Source organism: Typopeltis vanoorti, chromosome 14, assembly GCF_054136105.1.
Source record: "Typopeltis vanoorti isolate ZY-2024b chromosome 14, IOZ_Tvanoo_1.0, whole genome shotgun sequence".
NCBI lineage: Eukaryota > Metazoa > Arthropoda > Arachnida > Uropygi > Thelyphonidae > Typopeltis > Typopeltis vanoorti.
This window is the reverse complement of record NC_143562.1, coordinates 37,106,729-37,125,816: the sequence shown is the minus strand read 5'-3', so window position 1 is coordinate 37,125,816 and position 19,088 is coordinate 37,106,729. Positions and strand designations below refer to the sequence as shown.

Sequence of the window (19,088 nt, the reverse complement as noted above, 5' to 3'; positions counted from 1 at the left end):
GCACTTAAACATACCTCATTAAAGGCTGATACTAGTATGGGTAATGGCCCTTCCTTCCCATAATGCATAGCACTATACACCCCCCCCCCCCCAAAAGGATATGTGCTTTGCATTATGGGATAATAAGGCAATCAATGTGGAGGCATTAGCTTCTGTATACAAGTAGCTTAGTCATGAAGAAACTTCACACGCAAACTTTGTTCGCTAACACTAGAATAAAGGATTAAACAAATATAATTTCTTGACATTTTTAATTTAAGATCTCACTGGCCACAGGATTCACTGGAAACAGTAAAAAAATAAAATTATAATCAAATACAGGTTTGAAAAACAACAGAATCTTCAGAAGTATTTCAAATTTTAGACATGCCTGAAAAAAACCATTTAAGAAAATCACCACCTGGTGGCATATCAGCTTGAGGTCTTCTGTGAATGTGAAGCAATTTAGTAAAATCTATGTATAATATTAGTACTTTTCTTCTTGCATAACATTTCTTCTCTGTAATATGAGGAAAGCATCCAAATATATAATTAGTTTCGTCTTTTCTTTATATTGTATTATTTTTATGCATGAGTAATTTTGCTTTTAGCCAAAAATTGTATCCATTATATGTTATGAGCATCATGCAGGTTTTAGACAAAAAATGACAATCTCAGGTGCCTGACGCTCTTTATTGTTATTATTATTATTAGTAGTAGTAGCTAATCATTTCCCTAGTATGGTAGCATATAGCTAACCCCCACCAGCTGTATGACTGAGGAAATAGAATTAGTAGTAGTAGTATTAATAGACTTGTATGGAGTTACTAGACTAGAGTTGCAGGAAGTCCTTGCGCTCTGTTGTAATGTGCATTATACCATACTTCATAAACTAATTCACTGTATGTGCAGTTCTCACACTTGCTAGCATTGTGTTCTATTCATCTCTGCACTTTGCTAACACTATTTTTACACAACTTCCACTGATGAATTCTTGTTCTCCCATTTCCCTTTTTCCATTCAGTGAAAAATCTCCATATTAATCTGATAAAACAAGATCTGTTTTTTGCATTTTACATTACATTTATATATCACCTATTTTTTCACAATAGAGTGAGAGAATTTCATCTGCAGATGGCTGTTACTCAATCCTCAATGCCTACATTCCAGAAAACTAATATTACCTTTGCCACTCTTTAGACTCATTTCATAATCTCTTTTATCACTTAGAAATTAGGTGATGTTATTGTAAATCTTCCTCAAGGAAATTCTAGGATTCATATCAGTTTAGATATATTAAATGCTGGTAATTACTGTATTGTTATTCATTATACCAAAATTATCAAAAAAAGGAATTGTGTAAGGGAGACACTAGTAATACCATTATTTTTGTTGTAATTTTGTACTTAGATTTAAATATGATGCTGTTAAAAGCAGTCCACATGATAAAGTGGCACCTGTAAATTTAAAACCTTATAAAAGCTTTTTTTTATATATATAATTCATTTTTTTTTCTTTCACACAGAAATTGAAGATGAAGATAAAGACCAGATAAATAAACAGTTAAGTATCATTCTTTAGAGTATTCCTAATTTCCACAGAACATCCATAGTTTTGCTATGAAATATTACTTATTCTCAGCATAAGTTTGTATCAAATTCTAACTTATAGGATTATTTACTTCGAGAAGTAAAAACTTCACTGTGACATGGATTTTAATACTTTTTTTTTTTTTTTGGCTATTTGGAGCCTGTGTAGCTTAGTGGATGTGGCGTTTGCATACCACGGTGCTTGACCGCATGAAGGAAGACTTTTTGGTTTCGAATCTAGTTAGCAACTAGAGAAAATTTTTCTAAGCCTTTTTTCGACCGATTCCTGAGTTAGTCGATCTCTGGCATGGACAGGCGAGTATTTTTTCTCCTGAAACTCGGGTTTTTCATCCCGTAAACTCAAGAAAATTGACCGTAGAACCCACACTATTTCAGACATTAAATATATTGTGTTAGGGTTAAGGACCATGAGATGGCGGTACTTGTTGAGCTGCCTCTTCACTGCGTGCCGTTTAATTAGTGATAGCCTTGGGTCAGCTATCTCTGATTGGCTACCATTGGAGATTGAACTGCCCACTCAGTCTCCAAAAGTTAGATAGGGCTAAAATGGCCTTGCCTAATCCCTATATGGGAATAAAAGGTGTTAGCTGATTTTTTTATTTATTTTTATTTTTTTTATTTTATTTGGTAGCTGTTGAGGAAGATTGGTTAAGAGTGCTCAAAAACGATAAACTTAATTTTTAAAAGATAATGATATTGCTTTGTAATTTTGTTGGGTTTAGTTTAGATTTAGCTTCATTTAGATTGATATTTAGCAAATATTGATACTTGAATTATAATACGATAGTGTACTGTCAGTGTTGTTTTCAACAAGTCATTTGTTTTCTGTGGTTCATAAGATAAGTTGTTTATTTAATATTTGGCATTGTATGAGAATTTTTTATTAATTCATCTTAGTATGTTTGAATTAATTGAGTACATGATTGATTGTTATTTAGTTTATTTATGTACTGATCAAGTGTGCATGAGGTATAACAATTGAAGCAGTGAATCCTTTGAATTTGATATGAAAAATTTTATCCAATGGATTATGTGTGAAATGTATGCATTTGGAATTACCAAAAATGTGTACTTAGGAGGAGTGAGAATTGTTGAATATGAGCAGAAATTCAAACCAGAAAACAAATGAGACAGGTAGTTATGCATACTAAGTTAAATGCGAGAAAGAATGGAGGCATTAGAATGCAAGATGGTGAAAGACAGTGTGAAAAAGGAGATATAAAGAAATGGAGGTAGAGAAAAAAGAGTGTGGCATGATGTCAGAAATTTCAAGACTTCAGTGAATGCTACACAATACCACACGTGAGTTATAGAGACTAGAAAATCTCTTGGCAAATAACAGGAAAGGAAATGAAGCATAAGTAAAGAAAGGTTCAAAAAAAGCAGAAACTAATGAAAAAGGATACAGGGATAAATGGCAATTCTGTGATCATGGGCATACTTGATGACAAGCAGTGAAAGCATGTTTTCTGTGAACCAGGATTTATGACATAATTGAAACAGCATGCAAATAAGCAGAATGAGTGAACCATATGATTGTGTTGATCAGAACAAATGATCTGAAAAAAAGATGCATAGTATGAGAGAATATGAGGATGTTGTAGAATAAAGCAAAAAAAAAGTCAGAATTATGAGATTATTGTTACAGACAGAAGTGAACTGAGAATAAAAGCTACAATTGCAAGTAGCTGTGTTAGAGGAATCAATAATGGATTGGAATTAGTCAAAGGATTTCTAAAGGGAGTTAGATGAATGAATATTGATATAGTGATATTGCTTTGATATGCAACTTTTTATTCTGCATAAAAAGGACATGTTGTAGATCTCATATCATAAGAGGTGTGATGATGAGGCTCAGGAATGCTGTAAAGAGCAGTCTAGTATGATAGCCTCTATAGTGAGGAAGATAAAATTGGATTAAGAAAAGAAGCAAAGGAAGAATGACAATGGAAGAATAACCTTATTAAATGCAGACTGTAGGAAGGTGTCAGATGTACAAGAAATAGCTTTTTTTTTTTTTTTATGTGGAACTTCACCCATGAAAGGTTGGTCAACCTATAATACACTACTACTGTGAATGGGCAAAAAGAAACTTGCTCACATTTACTTTGAAAAACTATGGATTGTATTCCTTGGGAAACTCAAAAGCTGGCAGATTCCAGCGGACAGCAGTGCAAAGGTTGAATGAAGAAGCAGAGGAAAAAAATTTGTTCTTTGAATTTGGAGATGCCTTGTGAGGGAGTGTTGATTAGTTGCTGCATGCATTAGAACAGATTTAGTAGAGTGGGGATATTATTGATGCTAATCCTGATGAACATTGGTCATAGAAGTATTTTAGAAGATACAAGCAGTGGAAATTGAGTGTCTGTGAAAAGTGAATGAAGTTTATTAGTGAGAGAGGGATCATTAATCAGTCTGACCACCCTTTAGTATAGAATCCAGTATCTTTAGGGAGCTCTTATGGGAACTATCCTAGATGTGCTACAATACTAATGGTTTAGTGTTCATTTAAATTATACATATTTGGTCATCAAATACTTAAAAACTAGACTTTTTGTGGTTATGAGACCATAGGTACTTTATTAATATAATCCCGCATACTAGTTTCCCTAGTGACTGTCTAGCTTTGTCAAGGCTGAATGGTACACACAAAAAATATGAGAGAGTTGCTAACTGTTAGGCAGTTAAGTTTGAAACTATGCATAAAAATGTGTGCATGTGTTGAGAAGCTTCAGTCAGTATCATGGATATGTGTTGAATGCACACGTGTTACATGATTTAACATGTAACACATGTGCATTCAACACGTATCCATGATACTGACTGAAGCTTCTCAACACATGCACACATTTTTACGCATAGTTTCAAACTTAACTGCCTAACAGTTAGCAACGTATCTGTATTCTCTCATATTTTTTGTGTGTACCGTTCAGCCTTGACAAAGCTAGACAGTCGCTAGCGAAACTAGTATGCGGGATTATATTAATAAAGTACCTATGGTCTCATAACCACAAAAAGTCTTGTTTTTAAGGTTTAGTGTTCACTTTAGTGAAGTATATGTTGCTGGTAGACCTATTAGCTCTCTGAATGATGAGGGAGAACTGAATAGAGGTAGTTGAGTTAGAAGTATTAAATTTATTACATGATCTGTATTACGTGATTGAATACTGCAGTTGAACTGCATGGGATATTGGCACTGGTGCTAAAGGAATGTGCAAAAGAGTTAGCATGCCTCTGACTTGGTTGTTCATCTTGAGTTCTCAGCATATGCAAGATTCCTAATGAGTTGAAGGAGAGTAAGATAATTCAATTATACAAAGATGGAGATGAGACTGATGTAGTGACTTGCAGACCAGTTAATATCTCTGTTGTGGTCATTGCTTTATTAGAAAGGCTGGTTAGGAATTGCATTCAAAGGTGGAGAGATAGCACTAGGACACATAATGAAGTACAGCATGATTTTGTAAACAGTAGGTCTTGCTTTAGCAATCTACTCATGTTCGGTAATAGAGCAGCAGTTGAGTTGGATAAGGGGAAATGGAGTACTACAATGCCTCTGGATTTTGACAAAGCATTTGACAGAATTTCACATTGAAGGTTGTTATACAAACTCAGAGGGTTGGACCAGGTTTGTATAGTAAACTTCTAACATAAGGGATGTTTAAGGGCCAAAACTGGATAACTGGGAGGAGACCTTCACATGGCCTTTTGGGGGAATGCAGAGAACCGACCAGGGCTTCTGACCCAATATCCAGTCCTTACCTTCTTGTGATGTACTCTGTTGGGTATCTACCTGGATACTCAACGAAAGAGGATGGGATGACAATTTGAGATTTAGCCAACCAAATTGTATTCTTATTGGCTTAAACCATAACTTAAATTGATGGTACAACATGAAGGAATTTCATGCCTGCTGGGGCATCGCCTGGTTAAACAAGGCTCCCATTTTTTTTTTTTTTTGTCAAGGAACCAGGGTGAAAAGCAAAATGCCAGCTACTGAAACAAATTCCAACTAAACATTAGCAGAGATCAAGATTGACATCATCAACATAAGAGGCATCAATAGAAAAGCAATAGAACTAGCAGAAGAATTGGATAAGTACCAGTTCAACGTAATAGGTGTTGAACTAAACAAAAAAGACAAAACAGGTGAGATCTTTCTAAGCAACACATACAAGATGTTATATTCAGAAATAACAATTAGGGAAAAGGAGTAGTAGTTATAATATTAAACACTAAATATGAGGATAATCTTCTTGAATGACAAACAATTTCATTTAGAGTGGTGTGATCTAATATCAAAATGGGGAATGGACAATGACACTTATTTGTACTTATAGTCTCACAGAAGGTCCTATTGAGAAAGAACTGGAGGAATTTTTTTGTGGCATTAGAGAAGGCAGCTGACAATGAAAAAGGAAAAGTTGGTCATTGCTAGAGATCTAAACAGCAGAGTAGGAAATGATTAACAGACGTATAGCAATGTTTTGGAATGGAACTGGCAAGTATCTGTTAGATTTTTGCTCTCAGGACATGGACTAGTTATTACTAACACCATGTTCCAACACAAAAATGTGCACAAATTCACATGGAGATAAGATGGAAGGAATAAGAAAAGTCTCATTGACAGTAATGTTTTCCCACTGGTAAAAGTCATGAGAAGACTTTGGTAAGAACAGAAAATAAATATCAGGAAGGTGGTAAAATATGCTGGAGGCTATTGAAATGCTCAGAAATGGAGGAAAGAGTACTGTAAAAGGAATTAGTGATGATAAAGGGGACATAAAAACTGAGTATAAAGATATTCTTGATGTGTGGAGTAATTACTTTGAAAGATTGCTAAATGAAACAAGCAGTGACAGCATGGTGGTAGAAAACACTCTACAGGAATGCCATCTGGAATATATATCTGTGCTTGAAGTAGAGAAAGCTATCACAAACCTGAAATGTGGAAAGGCAGGTGGAGTAGATGATATTCAACTAGAAATGCTAACATATGAAGGTAAAAAAGTTTTACAGTGGCTACACTGCATAATTCAGGCCTGGTCAGAGGGTCAAATTCCAGATGATTGGAGTAGAGCGGCGCTCATAGTACCCCATCTATAAAAAGGTAATAAAACTGGATATGAGAATTACAGAGGAATTCTCTATTGAGTATTCCTGGTAAGGTAATTATGTAACTACTCTTGAGAAATGGCTAAGAAAAATTGTGAAGTAGCTTGGAGAAGAACAAGCTGGGTTCAGGCAAAACAGAGATTGTCAAGATCAGATTTTCACTTTAACATAAATAGTTGAGAAATCAGGGAAATATAACAAGGATCTGTATTTAAATTTTGTAGATCTGGCTAAGCCATATGACAAGGTGCCAAGAGAAAAGCTGTTCAAACTCTTCAGTTATGTGGCGTAAATGAGACATTATATCAAGAAATACATATTGTCTAATTGAGTTGTAAATCAATAGTTAGAATTGAAGGAGGTATAGAAAGATGGTTTGATGTCGAGTCAGGTGTGGAACAAGGATATACATTATTACCATTGTTATTCATCATGTATATGAATCACATTATGAAGGAAAAGTGATATTAAACCAGATTTCAAAATTGGAGATGTTAATCTCAGGTCTTTACTTTATGCAGATAATGTTATATTGCTGAATAAATCCAATCCAAGTTAACGAGATTTCCTGGCTAAATTAATATCCGTTGTAATAAATTTGGTATGAAAATTAGCATTAAAAAGACAAAGACAGTGAAAATAGGCAGAAACATTGAAAACATCAACTGCATCCTGAATGAAGAACTTATAGAACAAGTAAAATGTTTCAGCTATTTAGGCACACTTTTTAGAGAAGATGGCAAATTAAATTTGGAAATAGATGGCAGAATTAGTAAAGCTGGTATTGGTGGAAAGTAAGTTGAATAAATTTATATGGAACAGGAAAGCAATTAATCAAAACACTAAATTAGCTATATACACGACAGTGTTCAAACCAGTTTTAACTTATGGATCTGAGATCTTTGTTAGAAATAAAACTCTTCATTAAAGACTGGAGACAACAGACATGAAAGTCCTGAGAAAGATTAGGGGACTGAATATATGACATCACTGGCAGTATCATATTAAAAATGAGGATATTAGGAATGAACTTGACATTGTTATCATTCAGGAATGTGTTAACAGACTAATATCAGGTAGTATGGCCACTTAAACAGAATGGGAGAGGAAAGATTAGCTAAACAAGTGTTCTTTGGCAGGATGGAAGAAAAGAGACCCAGAGGAAGATTAAAGCTACCAAGATGTAGGTGGATTGATACAGTAAAAAATGCCTTAGAAGACAGAAATATAAAATCTGATAATGTATGGAATTGACAGATAATAGGCTAATCTGGAGGAAAATTGTTGATAAGTAGTTAGTAATGATGTAACGTTTCATGTAGTACTATCATGATATCCTATACACCCTTCCCCTGAAGGGTATATGTCAGGAATTTGATGATGATGACTTTTAACATAAATTAAAGAGTGGCTGGTGAGAGGTATGAGAAAGTAATGTATACGGGTGCTGAGCCTGTGTGGAAGAGGAGGATAACCAGTGATGTACTGCAGTGTTCTGCACTTAGGCCATCGTTTAAGTTGTATGTTAATGATAATGAGGACAGTCTTGAGTGTGATATCCATTTATTTGCTAATGATACTAAGTCAGGGAGAGTAATCAAGAATCCCTGCAGGTTGATTTGACATCCCATTCTAGACACAAAGAACCTTTATCAGGACTTTTCAGTGGAAGGTGATAGTTAGCCTGTCTTTTACAGAGGTGGCATAGTTACTTCCAGGAAGTTTTACTTCCAGGAAGTCACATTTTTCATTCCACAACCAGACAAAGTAGCTGGGAGAACAAACACAAGTTACACACAAAAATGTATATTTGAGCATAAGCCTGACCACTTTATCCTAAATTGATGGTTATGGAAGCCACTCTGACCTATAAGTACTGCTGATTATTTTATTATTAATCAGTAAAGCTAGAGACTTGTGGGTGTTTTTGTCAGTGAATTAAACTTTAGGAGCTACATTGCTAAGATAGTTAAGTCATTGCATCACATAACTGCGCTATTAAAGAGAACACTAATTTATGAGATGAAGGAAGTTATTCTTCCTAAAGCCACATCTGGATTACTGTGTGCTCACATGGTCACCTGAGTTCCAAGGAGATGGGAAAAACAGTTGGAAAGATCCAGTGGCAAGTAACCGTGAATATGAAGAGATATTTGAAGGAATGTGGCCTTGAAAGTTTGAGGAATAGTTGGAGATATACAAGTTAGTAAGAGGAGATTATAGTACAGACACAAATGAGATTATGTTGCTTATTATTAGTGCAGGTAGAACTTGGGGTCATTCTTGGAAGTTGGTCAGGGGTGTGTGTGTGTGTGTGTGTGTGTGTGTGTGTATTGACTGGCCTTCTGTTTAGGACTAATGTTAAATATTGTGAGTGTGACATCTGTGAATATGTTCAAGGGAAGATATGATAAGTATATGAGTGCTAAACAACCCTCTGTTAATGAGTTTGAACTCCTTGAGGAGCATTCATAATGAGAATAATAATAATAACAGAAATAATAGTAATTGCACATTCTTTCAAGCACCATGTTATAGATTTTAAACCTATGAATAGTAGTAATAAGATCAAAAGTAAGCCATCAAATATATATGTAATACAACTATATGCACCATCAACTTCCTACACTGATCAGGAAATGGATCTCTTTTATGACCAAATCAATCACTTGATCTGTGAAGCAACCAAGAAAGACTTTCTAATAGTGCAAGGGAACTGGAATGAAAAAATTGGAACAGATATAGGAATAAATTTTCTCCCCTTGTTGGCCTTTTTCAACTACGAGAAACAAATGACTGAAGTATGAAATTGAAAGCATTTGCTTCACATAAAATGGATCTGTATCTCTCCAGATGGAAGAACCTGGAATAAAAACTAAATATAAAACCTGTACAAACTCAACAAGAACTAGATCCTTCTCAGGTGGTGACATTGGAAGTGACCACAATTTAGTCGTAGCAACATTTATGTTGAAATTTTGATTTAGACTCGCAAGAAAAATAAGAAGACAAAAGTTTAACCTTATGCAACTCAATCACTCACCACTAAAGAACTGTTTAAAACAAATCTTGCTTCCCCCCCCCCTTCCAAAATTCCTGCTGACTCCCTTGATCCTGATGCTTCTTACCAACAGTTTTCATGGAATCATTGAAACAGCTGAAAATATCCTAGGAGGAGCATGCTGTATCAATAAAACGTGGATTACTCAAGAAATGCTAGCACTCTATGATCAGGTGTAGAAAGGTAAGACCAAATTGGAACCTTGGGAACAACAACAAATACTATGATTTTCTAAATAGACAGATTAAAAAGGAGACAAAATTTGCAAAACACAAGTGGTTATCCAGAAAATGCAAAGAATCTGAGGATAATCTTCAAAAGAATAACTATACAAAAGCATGTCAGATAATTAGGAAATTAACAAAGCCTTTTGCACATAAGAACTGATAATTGATGGTGAGAATGGGAAAAACAATACTGATCATGAACAGATATTGAAAAGATTGTATGAATATTCAGGTTAACTGTTCAAATGTGATGAAGTTTAGATCGACAAAATTTAAAGGGAATTGTTTCATTGATAACGGAAAATGGTGATCATCTTATACTTAGAAAAAAAAGTAGAAAGGCTATTCTAAGATCAAAAACAGGAAAAGCAGCAGGAATTGAAAGTAGCCCATCAGAATTGCTTAAAGAAGGGAGAAAATCTGTTGTTAGTGCACTTCACAGCTGGTGTGGAATGCTGAAATTTGGCCAAAAGACTAACATACAAGTATTCTTATACCAATTCAAAAAAAAAAGGAAACAACTAGAAAAAAATGCAATAATTTTAGGACAGTTAGCTTCATCAGTCATCCAAGCAAACATTTTTTTATCATGAATTGAAAATTCCATTTTTAACGGATTCCATTTTTCAGTCTGAATCTGTTGGACTTCAAATTGTGGTCAGAGCTTGAGAGAGTAGCTTGCAAGAAATGACACCTTAATATCACCAGCCTGAAGGCGAATTTGGAACAAGCAGTGGCAGCATTTCTATTGAATATTGTGCATGCTGCCATCGATATGTGGCTCGTAGACTTCAGGTGTGTGTGAAGGCAGAAAGGGGGGGATTTTCAAATATTGAGTGCTGCTATATGCACGTTATACATGTGGTTTGTATGTGCTGAAAGGAATCTTTAATCAGTAAACCTTAAATGGTTGACTGATTAAAGATTTATGTGCTGTTCAAGTAGTAACAGTATTTATGGCTAAACTGGCTATAGACTAAGAAGTTGATCTGTTTGAATACCTAGGCAATATCTTTAATAAAGATGGAAGATCAAGACGGGATATTAGAACAAAAATTGCAAAATCATCAACAACATCCAAAAAACTAAAACCACTGTTGACAAATAACAAGTTTGCAATTACAAACGGATTACATGTTATTGACACACTAGTTAATTCATTACTTATTTTTGGTCATACCAGCAGATTTAATGGCCTTTATTTTTACTTTAAAGTTATTAATTTTGTTATTTTTGCATTTCTTTTTAGTGATATTTTGAGTACAGTATAAAACTAGAAATAAACTAACCAATTTGTAAAGCATATTAATAATAATGTTATTCATTTTATAATAAATGAGGCTGCACAGTAGTAATTTTTATGAAAATTTAGCATTTTCCAATATGTTTCTCAGTATATATGATATATATTTATTACTTGGTATTTGAATCAGAGAGAAAACAGTTCCTTTAGTTCCAGAAGAAACGGACTTAGAAGAAAATGCATTAGTGAGTACAGATAATGAAGATTCATATGATGATATAGAATCTCAGGATATTATTCAAATTTCAGTTGGGATGTTGTCCTGTAAGTTCTCACATAAAATATATAAATATGGAAATGAAGTTTATATAGAGGATTTCCAGTAAAAGATTGCCAATATTTTAATTACAAATATTTTTTACATCAAATTATTTATAGTTATCTCACCTAAGATAATCGTTCATGTATAGAAAGATTTCGTTTTGTGTACAAACATGCTCATTTCATTCTCAATAAGTGTCAAGATGGTGACTGTTCAACAAATGTCTCAGTATGCTTTATTATTATTATTCAGGTCCTCCACAGAGTCCCAGTATTCTTTGTGAGAGGTTCCATTGTAGATAGGCAATGTTATCTGTCATACCACTCCTTAAACTCATTCACTGGTATCACTCTCATGCAACACATTTCATAATCTTAGCATTCTCCAATACAAAAATCTTCTTCTGACCCCCCCCTCCTCTCTCTTTCTGGACAACATTAGAAGTCTCAAGAGGGGACCTCCTTATTAGGAAGTCCTCCTACTAGGATATTTACTAGGAGAAAAAGAACCACAGTTGATATTATAGCACTTGCATATGCATGCACTCACATGCGCACCCACCCACCCACCCACACACACACAATTATAACAAGCCTGTTCTCTATCACCAACTAACATCCAAAGCCTCATAGTTACAGTTCTGTTCTATAAGAAATTCAAAACAGCAAACTATCCACTATAACAAGCTATTTTTGTAGTTCTCTTGTTAGAGACTTAATGGATAAAAAATAGCATAGGGAATGAATTAAACACAATTAAATTACTTGTAGTTCTTATGCATTTGCTATATTGATAATCAACTGTATAATGAAGAAGATCAAGGAATATAAAGAAGTACAGAATAGGGGTTAAATATTTCAAGAAGTGCAAAGAAAGATCAGGATGTGGATCTTCTTGCCCCATCATATATCACTGCAGAACAGAAAGTGAAGTTCAGAAGAAGCATGAACCACAGGATTTCCAGACATCTCTAAATGGAATGAAAAGTCTGAGACACTTTACATTGAAGAATGGGTTGCTTGAGTTTATTTTCCTAATCTAAAAGAAGTTTTGGAAGTATATATATATATTTTTAAATTAAATTAAATTTTAAAAAAAATTAAATTTAATTTTTTTAAAAATTAAAAAAATTAAATTTTTTTATTTTTATTTTTAATATTTAATATTTTTAATATATAATATTTTTAAAATTAATTTTTTTAAAAATTAAATTTTAAAAAAAATTAAATTAAACTTTTTTTCTAAATTGAATTAAGTGAAGTGGCTTTGGTGGTGTAAAGCTCCAGAACATTAAAAAAAAGTTGCTGAAATTTTGATTTTCTGTTTGCCATTGGTTTCTTATCAGGTTCGTTTTTTATAAAATTAATGAAAGCAAATTAATTTTTCTGTATGCATTTATTACGCACACGCACACACACACACACACACACACACACACACACAGTAAAACCCCCGTTTTTACATTCCCACAATTTACGTTTTCCTGCCATTTACATCATTTTCTGTTGGTCCCGTCTTAAGGCCTATTCTCACAATGTATTGTTTTCCTGCCATTAACAACTTGATGTGGACGTTATTTCCCGTGATTTGCGTTTTTTTCCTCGGTTGCAATACCGATTTTTAAATCGATTTCAGCGGAAATCTGCGCATTTCTGTTCTCAGGTGGTGGTGTTGCTTTTGGCTGTAGTTTCGTTGACTTGCACGCATACAGCAGTACTGTAGTGATGAGCAATACTGTGATTTTTCAATCACAGTACAAATTGATATTGCAGAATTTCTGCAAAGTAATTTAGCGTGTGAAAGTTGTTTTCAAGTTGCGGTGGTGGATTATCCATGTTAGTAACATGGAGAAAAAAAGACAGAAAATGTATTTCAGTAGATAAAAGATGGCAATTCTGCGACATGTAAATTGGCATGCCGGAACACGTGTGCATTTAGCATAAAATCTTGGACTCTCCGTGTCCACTTTGAACACGATAGTAAAAAAACATCTAAAGCATTGAACTCAATGCAAAGCAATCTGGAGCTAAATAAAAAAAAAATAAAATAAAACGAAAAGCCAAAAACAATCAACAATTAAAGATTTTTTTAAATAGATAAATGTAAGTACATTGTAAATTCATTTATTTTCAGTTATTAAATTTTGTAATCTAGTATGTAGACTCACATACTAGCAGTAAGTCATCTTTTAGCCTTTTTTTAATGTTTTTTTTACATTTCCTGCTATTTACACTTTCCTGCTATTTGCACTTTTTTCCATCAGTCCCCTGAAAAGTGTAAAAAAGGTGTTTTATGTATATATATTATATACATTAATATATATATATGTGTATTTTATTGTAAACATAACAATCTTATGTACAGGATTAACCTGTTTTTGGTTCTCTGCAGTCAGGCAGAGAGGTTACATGCTCATACTCTTGTTGAGGTATGTCACATCGAAATATCAGTTATAAGGTGAATTACATTTTTTTTTTTTTTAATTAAAGCCATTAACAGTTATTTGACATGATACCATATAAGAACATAAAATCTGACATGTATATAGAAGAACATAACAGTTACTATAGAACAATATTATCTATTTACATGAAAATGACAGCTGATTAATATTTGCACTGTTAAGCACAAAAAAACCTTTCTTCCCCCTTTCACTTCTTTGCTGGAAAGTGGACTATGATGCAGTCGTCCTGCACAGCCAGGAGTTGATTCTGTGGAATGCAGTCTTGGTGGAAAAGATCTAAGGTGTTGTTTTGCCTGTGGTGGTGATGCTCATGCAGGATCTGACTTCTCACCTTTTGTTTGAAGGTTGCAAGGAGTTGGTCAGCTGCCTCTCTCTGTGAAGTTGCTGTGCTGTCTGGTCTTGTATGTCTGAGGTAGAAGCTGTATATTACCGCTTTCACAGTGATGAAGAAGTAATTGCAGAATGAATGATTATTTGACTCTGCATGGACGAGATTGAAATACTCCTCTTCTGTATGAAGACTACCACAGGTGAGAGCTGCTGTTTCCCGAGACAAACTGATTAATTGGGTGTTGACTGGACATTCCAAGTAGATATGCCTGACTGTTCCTGATTGGTGGCAGAACAGGCAATTACCTGAGACATCTGAGTTAAATTTTCGTAATATAGTTGGAGTAGGTAATACGTTGTGCCACATTCTCCACTTAATATCTGCATCAGGTTTAATGGCTCTTGTGCGATATGGTAGGTCCTATTGAAATAGTGTTTGGTGGGATGATGCAGGATTTTCCAATAAAGTGCTCTAGTTCGACTGTTGTGTCAGAGTTCTGTAGATTTTGTTAGTGTCGCTGAGTGTAAGTTTCTCCCATGAATTATTAGTTTTTATCAGAAAGATAGGCACCGGATCTTCTGAGTTAGGAGGGCTAATCTCTCTTCAGTTATTCTATCAGGCATAGCATCTTGAAAAGCAGCCTTTACAATGTGTATCTGCTCAGCCTGATTCCTGTATTCCAGGTTTTTGAGCGATTTTGAAAAGCACCAGGTGAGGCTCGGAGAAAGAATGTCACCCAAGATCCTCACGCCTCGCTATCTCCATGGAGGAAAGAAAATCTCTTTCTGAGTGACCGGTTTCTTACCATCATGTTGTGGAAGATGGGTTCCATGAGGATTTCAGGAAGGGATGCTGTCTTCACTGTGTGCTGGAGGCTTAGCTTCTTCAATCTTCGAAGGGCATCTTTGTAGAAGTTTGTTAGATTCACTGGCATGTGCGCTGTTGTCATTCTTAAGGTTGTGAAGAGAGAGACCTCTAAAGGCAGAGGTGAAAATATATTCAGTGGTGCATTTGTGTGCTATTTCCTGTTGTAGGGTATTAAAGAGAGATAGAGTGCGGAACGTTGTTATCCTGTTGTTAATGGAGGTTTTGTCCTCCATCTTTGAGAGAAGTACATAGCTTGGAGTAGGAAAGCCAGTTTGTTTTGTTCCATATGAATCGATAGATGGTTGACTTTATTTGTTTGCTGAATTGTACTGGTGGCATGAGAATCTTTAGTGTATGCCAAAGGACACTGGTCACTATTTGGTTAACAATTATTGTTCTCCCTCTTGTGGAGGCAGAGGCTCGTATTGCTTCCCACTTTCCCAGTATTTGCTTGAAACGTTTATTTAGTGTTTCCCAGTTCTTATCCACATAAGAGGGCATGTTTCCTAGGTAAATTCCCAGGTATTTGTTTCCCTCTGCAGACCAGTGACCAGACATTGGGGAACCGGTTCAGTTTTTCCATTTGCCACACCACAGTCCTGTGGTTTTATGTGCGTTTAGTTTGGCTCCTGAGGCTGCTTGGTATTGTTGGTATGCTGTTTGTATGTTATGGAAATCCTCTTCTTTGTGGGCTATAATTGCAACATCATCAGCATATGCTGTCAGGGTTATGGTTTGGTAGGAAAGTTTAGGATGGGATGCCCTAAGCAGCATGCTTAATCTATGCAAAAAGGGCTCAGTGGCAATTGTGTAAAGAGGACTGGAAAGTGGACAGCCTTGTTTAATACCTCTGCTGTATGGTAAGTCTGTTGTTTATTTTCATGCAAAAGTGTGCTTTGGCATACAACATCTTATTAGAATGAATGATGCCTGAGCCAAAGCTGAAGATTTTCAAGCAGCTGAATAGGTATAGGTGTTCAATGCAGTCGAAAACTTTTTCTTGGTCTAGTGTTACATGATCCATTGTTTCACTGTTGTTGTTAGCTATGCTTATGAGATCCCTTATGAGGTGTAAGTTTTCGTGGATAGATCATCCAGGGATGGAATAGCTCTGATGCCTATTTCTTATTTCGTTCAAAGCAAGTTTAAGTTTGTTGGCAATGGCTTTTGATATAATTTTACAGTTGGTGTTTATGATGGAAATGGGTCTTCAGTTTTCTAATTTTGTCACATCTTCTTTGAAATGAGTTTAATAACAGATGTTGTCATATTGAGTGGGAAGCCATTGGTATTCACGTTGACATATACTCTGTAGATGATAGGTCCAAGCTGTTCCCAGAAGGACTGGTAATATTCACTAGTGAGCATGTCTATGCCAGGAGATTTATCTTTAGGTAAGGAGGTGCAGGCAGTTGTCAACTCGAGTTGCGTGATGGAGAGTTCTGTGTTACCTAGTTGCTGGTGAGAGTCTTTTCACATCGGAGAGAATTATATTCATGTCATCCATAGATGTTGAATTTGCTTGGTATAAATTTTTGTAGTACTGCAAGGTATATAAAAGGATTTTGTCATGATTTTCTATGATGTTTCCACTATCTGTTGTTATAGCAGATATAGTGGTGCACTCTTGTTGGCATTTTTCCAGTGAGAAGAAATATTTTGTCGGTGCATCTGCGAAGTTAATGTTTTTGCGTTGTGCTCTTATTAGTGTTCCTCTTGCAGAGTGCTCTTGATGTGAGTATATGGTGACTTCTAAGGACTGATATTCCTCAGATTCCGGATGATGTAATTGCTGTTCTTGTTGCAGATTTTTAAGGACTGAATGCTTATTCAAATTCATCTGGTTACTATATTTTTGGGTAAATACCCTAACTTTGGATTTAAAGAGTGACCACCACTCAGAAATTGATTAGGAACTAGGTATATCTCTGATAAGAGTTTCGATATAGTTTTTGGAGGTTCTGAGATATTCTGTATCCTGTAGTAGGCTGTTATTAAATATCCGGTATGCTCCTCCTTTGTGTCCTGTGTGTCTAGGAATGCAAATGCTCAGAAGGATGGAATCATGGTCTGATGCATGAGATGGATGGTATGTGACTCTCCTTACGTAGGGTATTGTGTGCATAGATGTGTAGTATCTATCGAGCCATGCTTGATATAGGACACTGGTAGGACCACCTTTGGCCCTCCACGAGAACACTTTCTCATGTGGGTGCAAGTGTCTGAAGGTATCAGTCAGCTCATAGTCATTTATTACATCCTGGAGAAGCTGAGCTAGTGAGTGTCGATGTTCTTGGCATTGTTGTCTGTCCATTGCAGTATCAGGTGGTCATTGACCTTGTTGAGGTGGTTTTAGATGAACTGTAGTACCTGCACTACAAGCTGTTCGCTTTGTGTCATGTATATATTAATAATATGTATTTTCTTTCCTGTCTGAGTTGTAATAATGAGTGCATATATTGCACACCCAGGAAAGGTATCGATTATGCCTAATTTTATTAGGCATAATCGATAGGTGCTGTTTTGGTGAATTCCAATGCTGACTCCTGATCCATGAAGTTGTATGGCAGGGCAGTGGTGCATGGCCATACAACTATGGCTAGTTCCTCCAGTGTTGATCTGAAGCTTTGTTGCAATGGAAGTTAGTTTCCTGCAGCATAACTATTTCTGACTGATGGGCAAGGATATGCTGTGGGACCAGCCTGTTTTGCAGTGGTGTGGCACATCCTCTAGCATTTAGTATGAGAAGGTTTACTGAAGTGCTCACTATTTTATGGTTTAGTTTTTTTTTTTTTTTTGATGCGGTAATCCTCACTTCCTTTACGGATAGTCACACTGTTGCTGGGATTCAAGCCCATTGATCAGGTAGTATATTATTTTCCTAAAATTGGTGGTTTTTCTTCCTCTTTTTCCTACCAGAATGCTTCTTAATTCTTCCAGCTGGGTGATAAGGCCACTGATGTCGTCAGTGTAGTCATATGCTGTCAAAATATATATATATATATATATAAATAGATAGATAGATAGATAAATAGATATTTATTTTTTTATTATTAAACTTGATAAAATATACTTTGGAAGACAGATAACAAAAAAGGATTATTTACATATTATAAGAATGTATATTACAGAGAAGAAAAAGGATTTTCTTTTTAGATATACAATAGAAATGAGGGGAAAAAAAGATACATTAGTGGTAGATAGGATGTGTCTTTTCAGTAAGAGTCAATATTACTGAAAAGACACATCTTATAATTCATCTTACAATTCAACATATCTGAATATTACAATAGTCAATATTCAGTTCAGTATCACTTTTAGTTATTTTTCAGCTGAAGTGTATTGTCATCGGCAATCCAGAACAGGGTACCAGTTGGATTCCACTCTTCTATGAATTTTGCGACAATTCCTGTTTCTTTGTAATAATCAAATTCCAGTGAAAGCCTATGGTGGAAACTGCTTTGTAGTTTCCAACATAGGCTACGCATGAGGGTTTGTTCCAATTCAGTGATGGATGGGTGCTGGTTATTTCTTGTGTGCTTAAGGTAGAAACTGTAAATGGCGGCCTTGGTGCAGATGAAGAAGAAATTGCATATTCTGTGTTTGTTAGATATAGATAGAGAGATAGATAGAATTAGAATATTTTATAATTATTTAAAAAAAAATTCTGCCTGCCCATTGATCAAGATCTAAATAGATTTGATATTACTTGAGAGACAATATGTAGGTCCAATTAGGTATCATATTTCTATTTTAGCATTTTTGTACCAAGGCAGCTCTTGTGCTCAAGGTAGCCCCTGATTCTAAGTTTATACACACATTGAAAGTAATTATATATATTTTTAACTGAATTTGGAGTTGAGGCAGCT

The 19,088-nt window shown here is 35.1% G+C and overlaps 1 protein-coding gene across 2 annotated transcripts in view; it reads left to right on the top strand.

Moving 5' to 3' along the window:
• The window catches only part of LOC150099370 (uncharacterized), a 462,639-nt gene that overhangs the window by 138,518 nt on the left and 305,033 nt on the right, over window positions 1-19,088 (top strand). For both annotated transcript variants that reach the window (XM_090403434.1, XM_090403433.1), the window contains exons 11-12: window positions 1,505-1,541; window positions 11,426-11,559. In XM_090403434.1, the coding sequence (XP_090259560.1) occupies window positions 1,505-1,541; window positions 11,426-11,559 (171 nt within the window). The remainder of the gene's footprint in view (window positions 1-1,504; window positions 1,542-11,425; window positions 11,560-19,088) is intronic.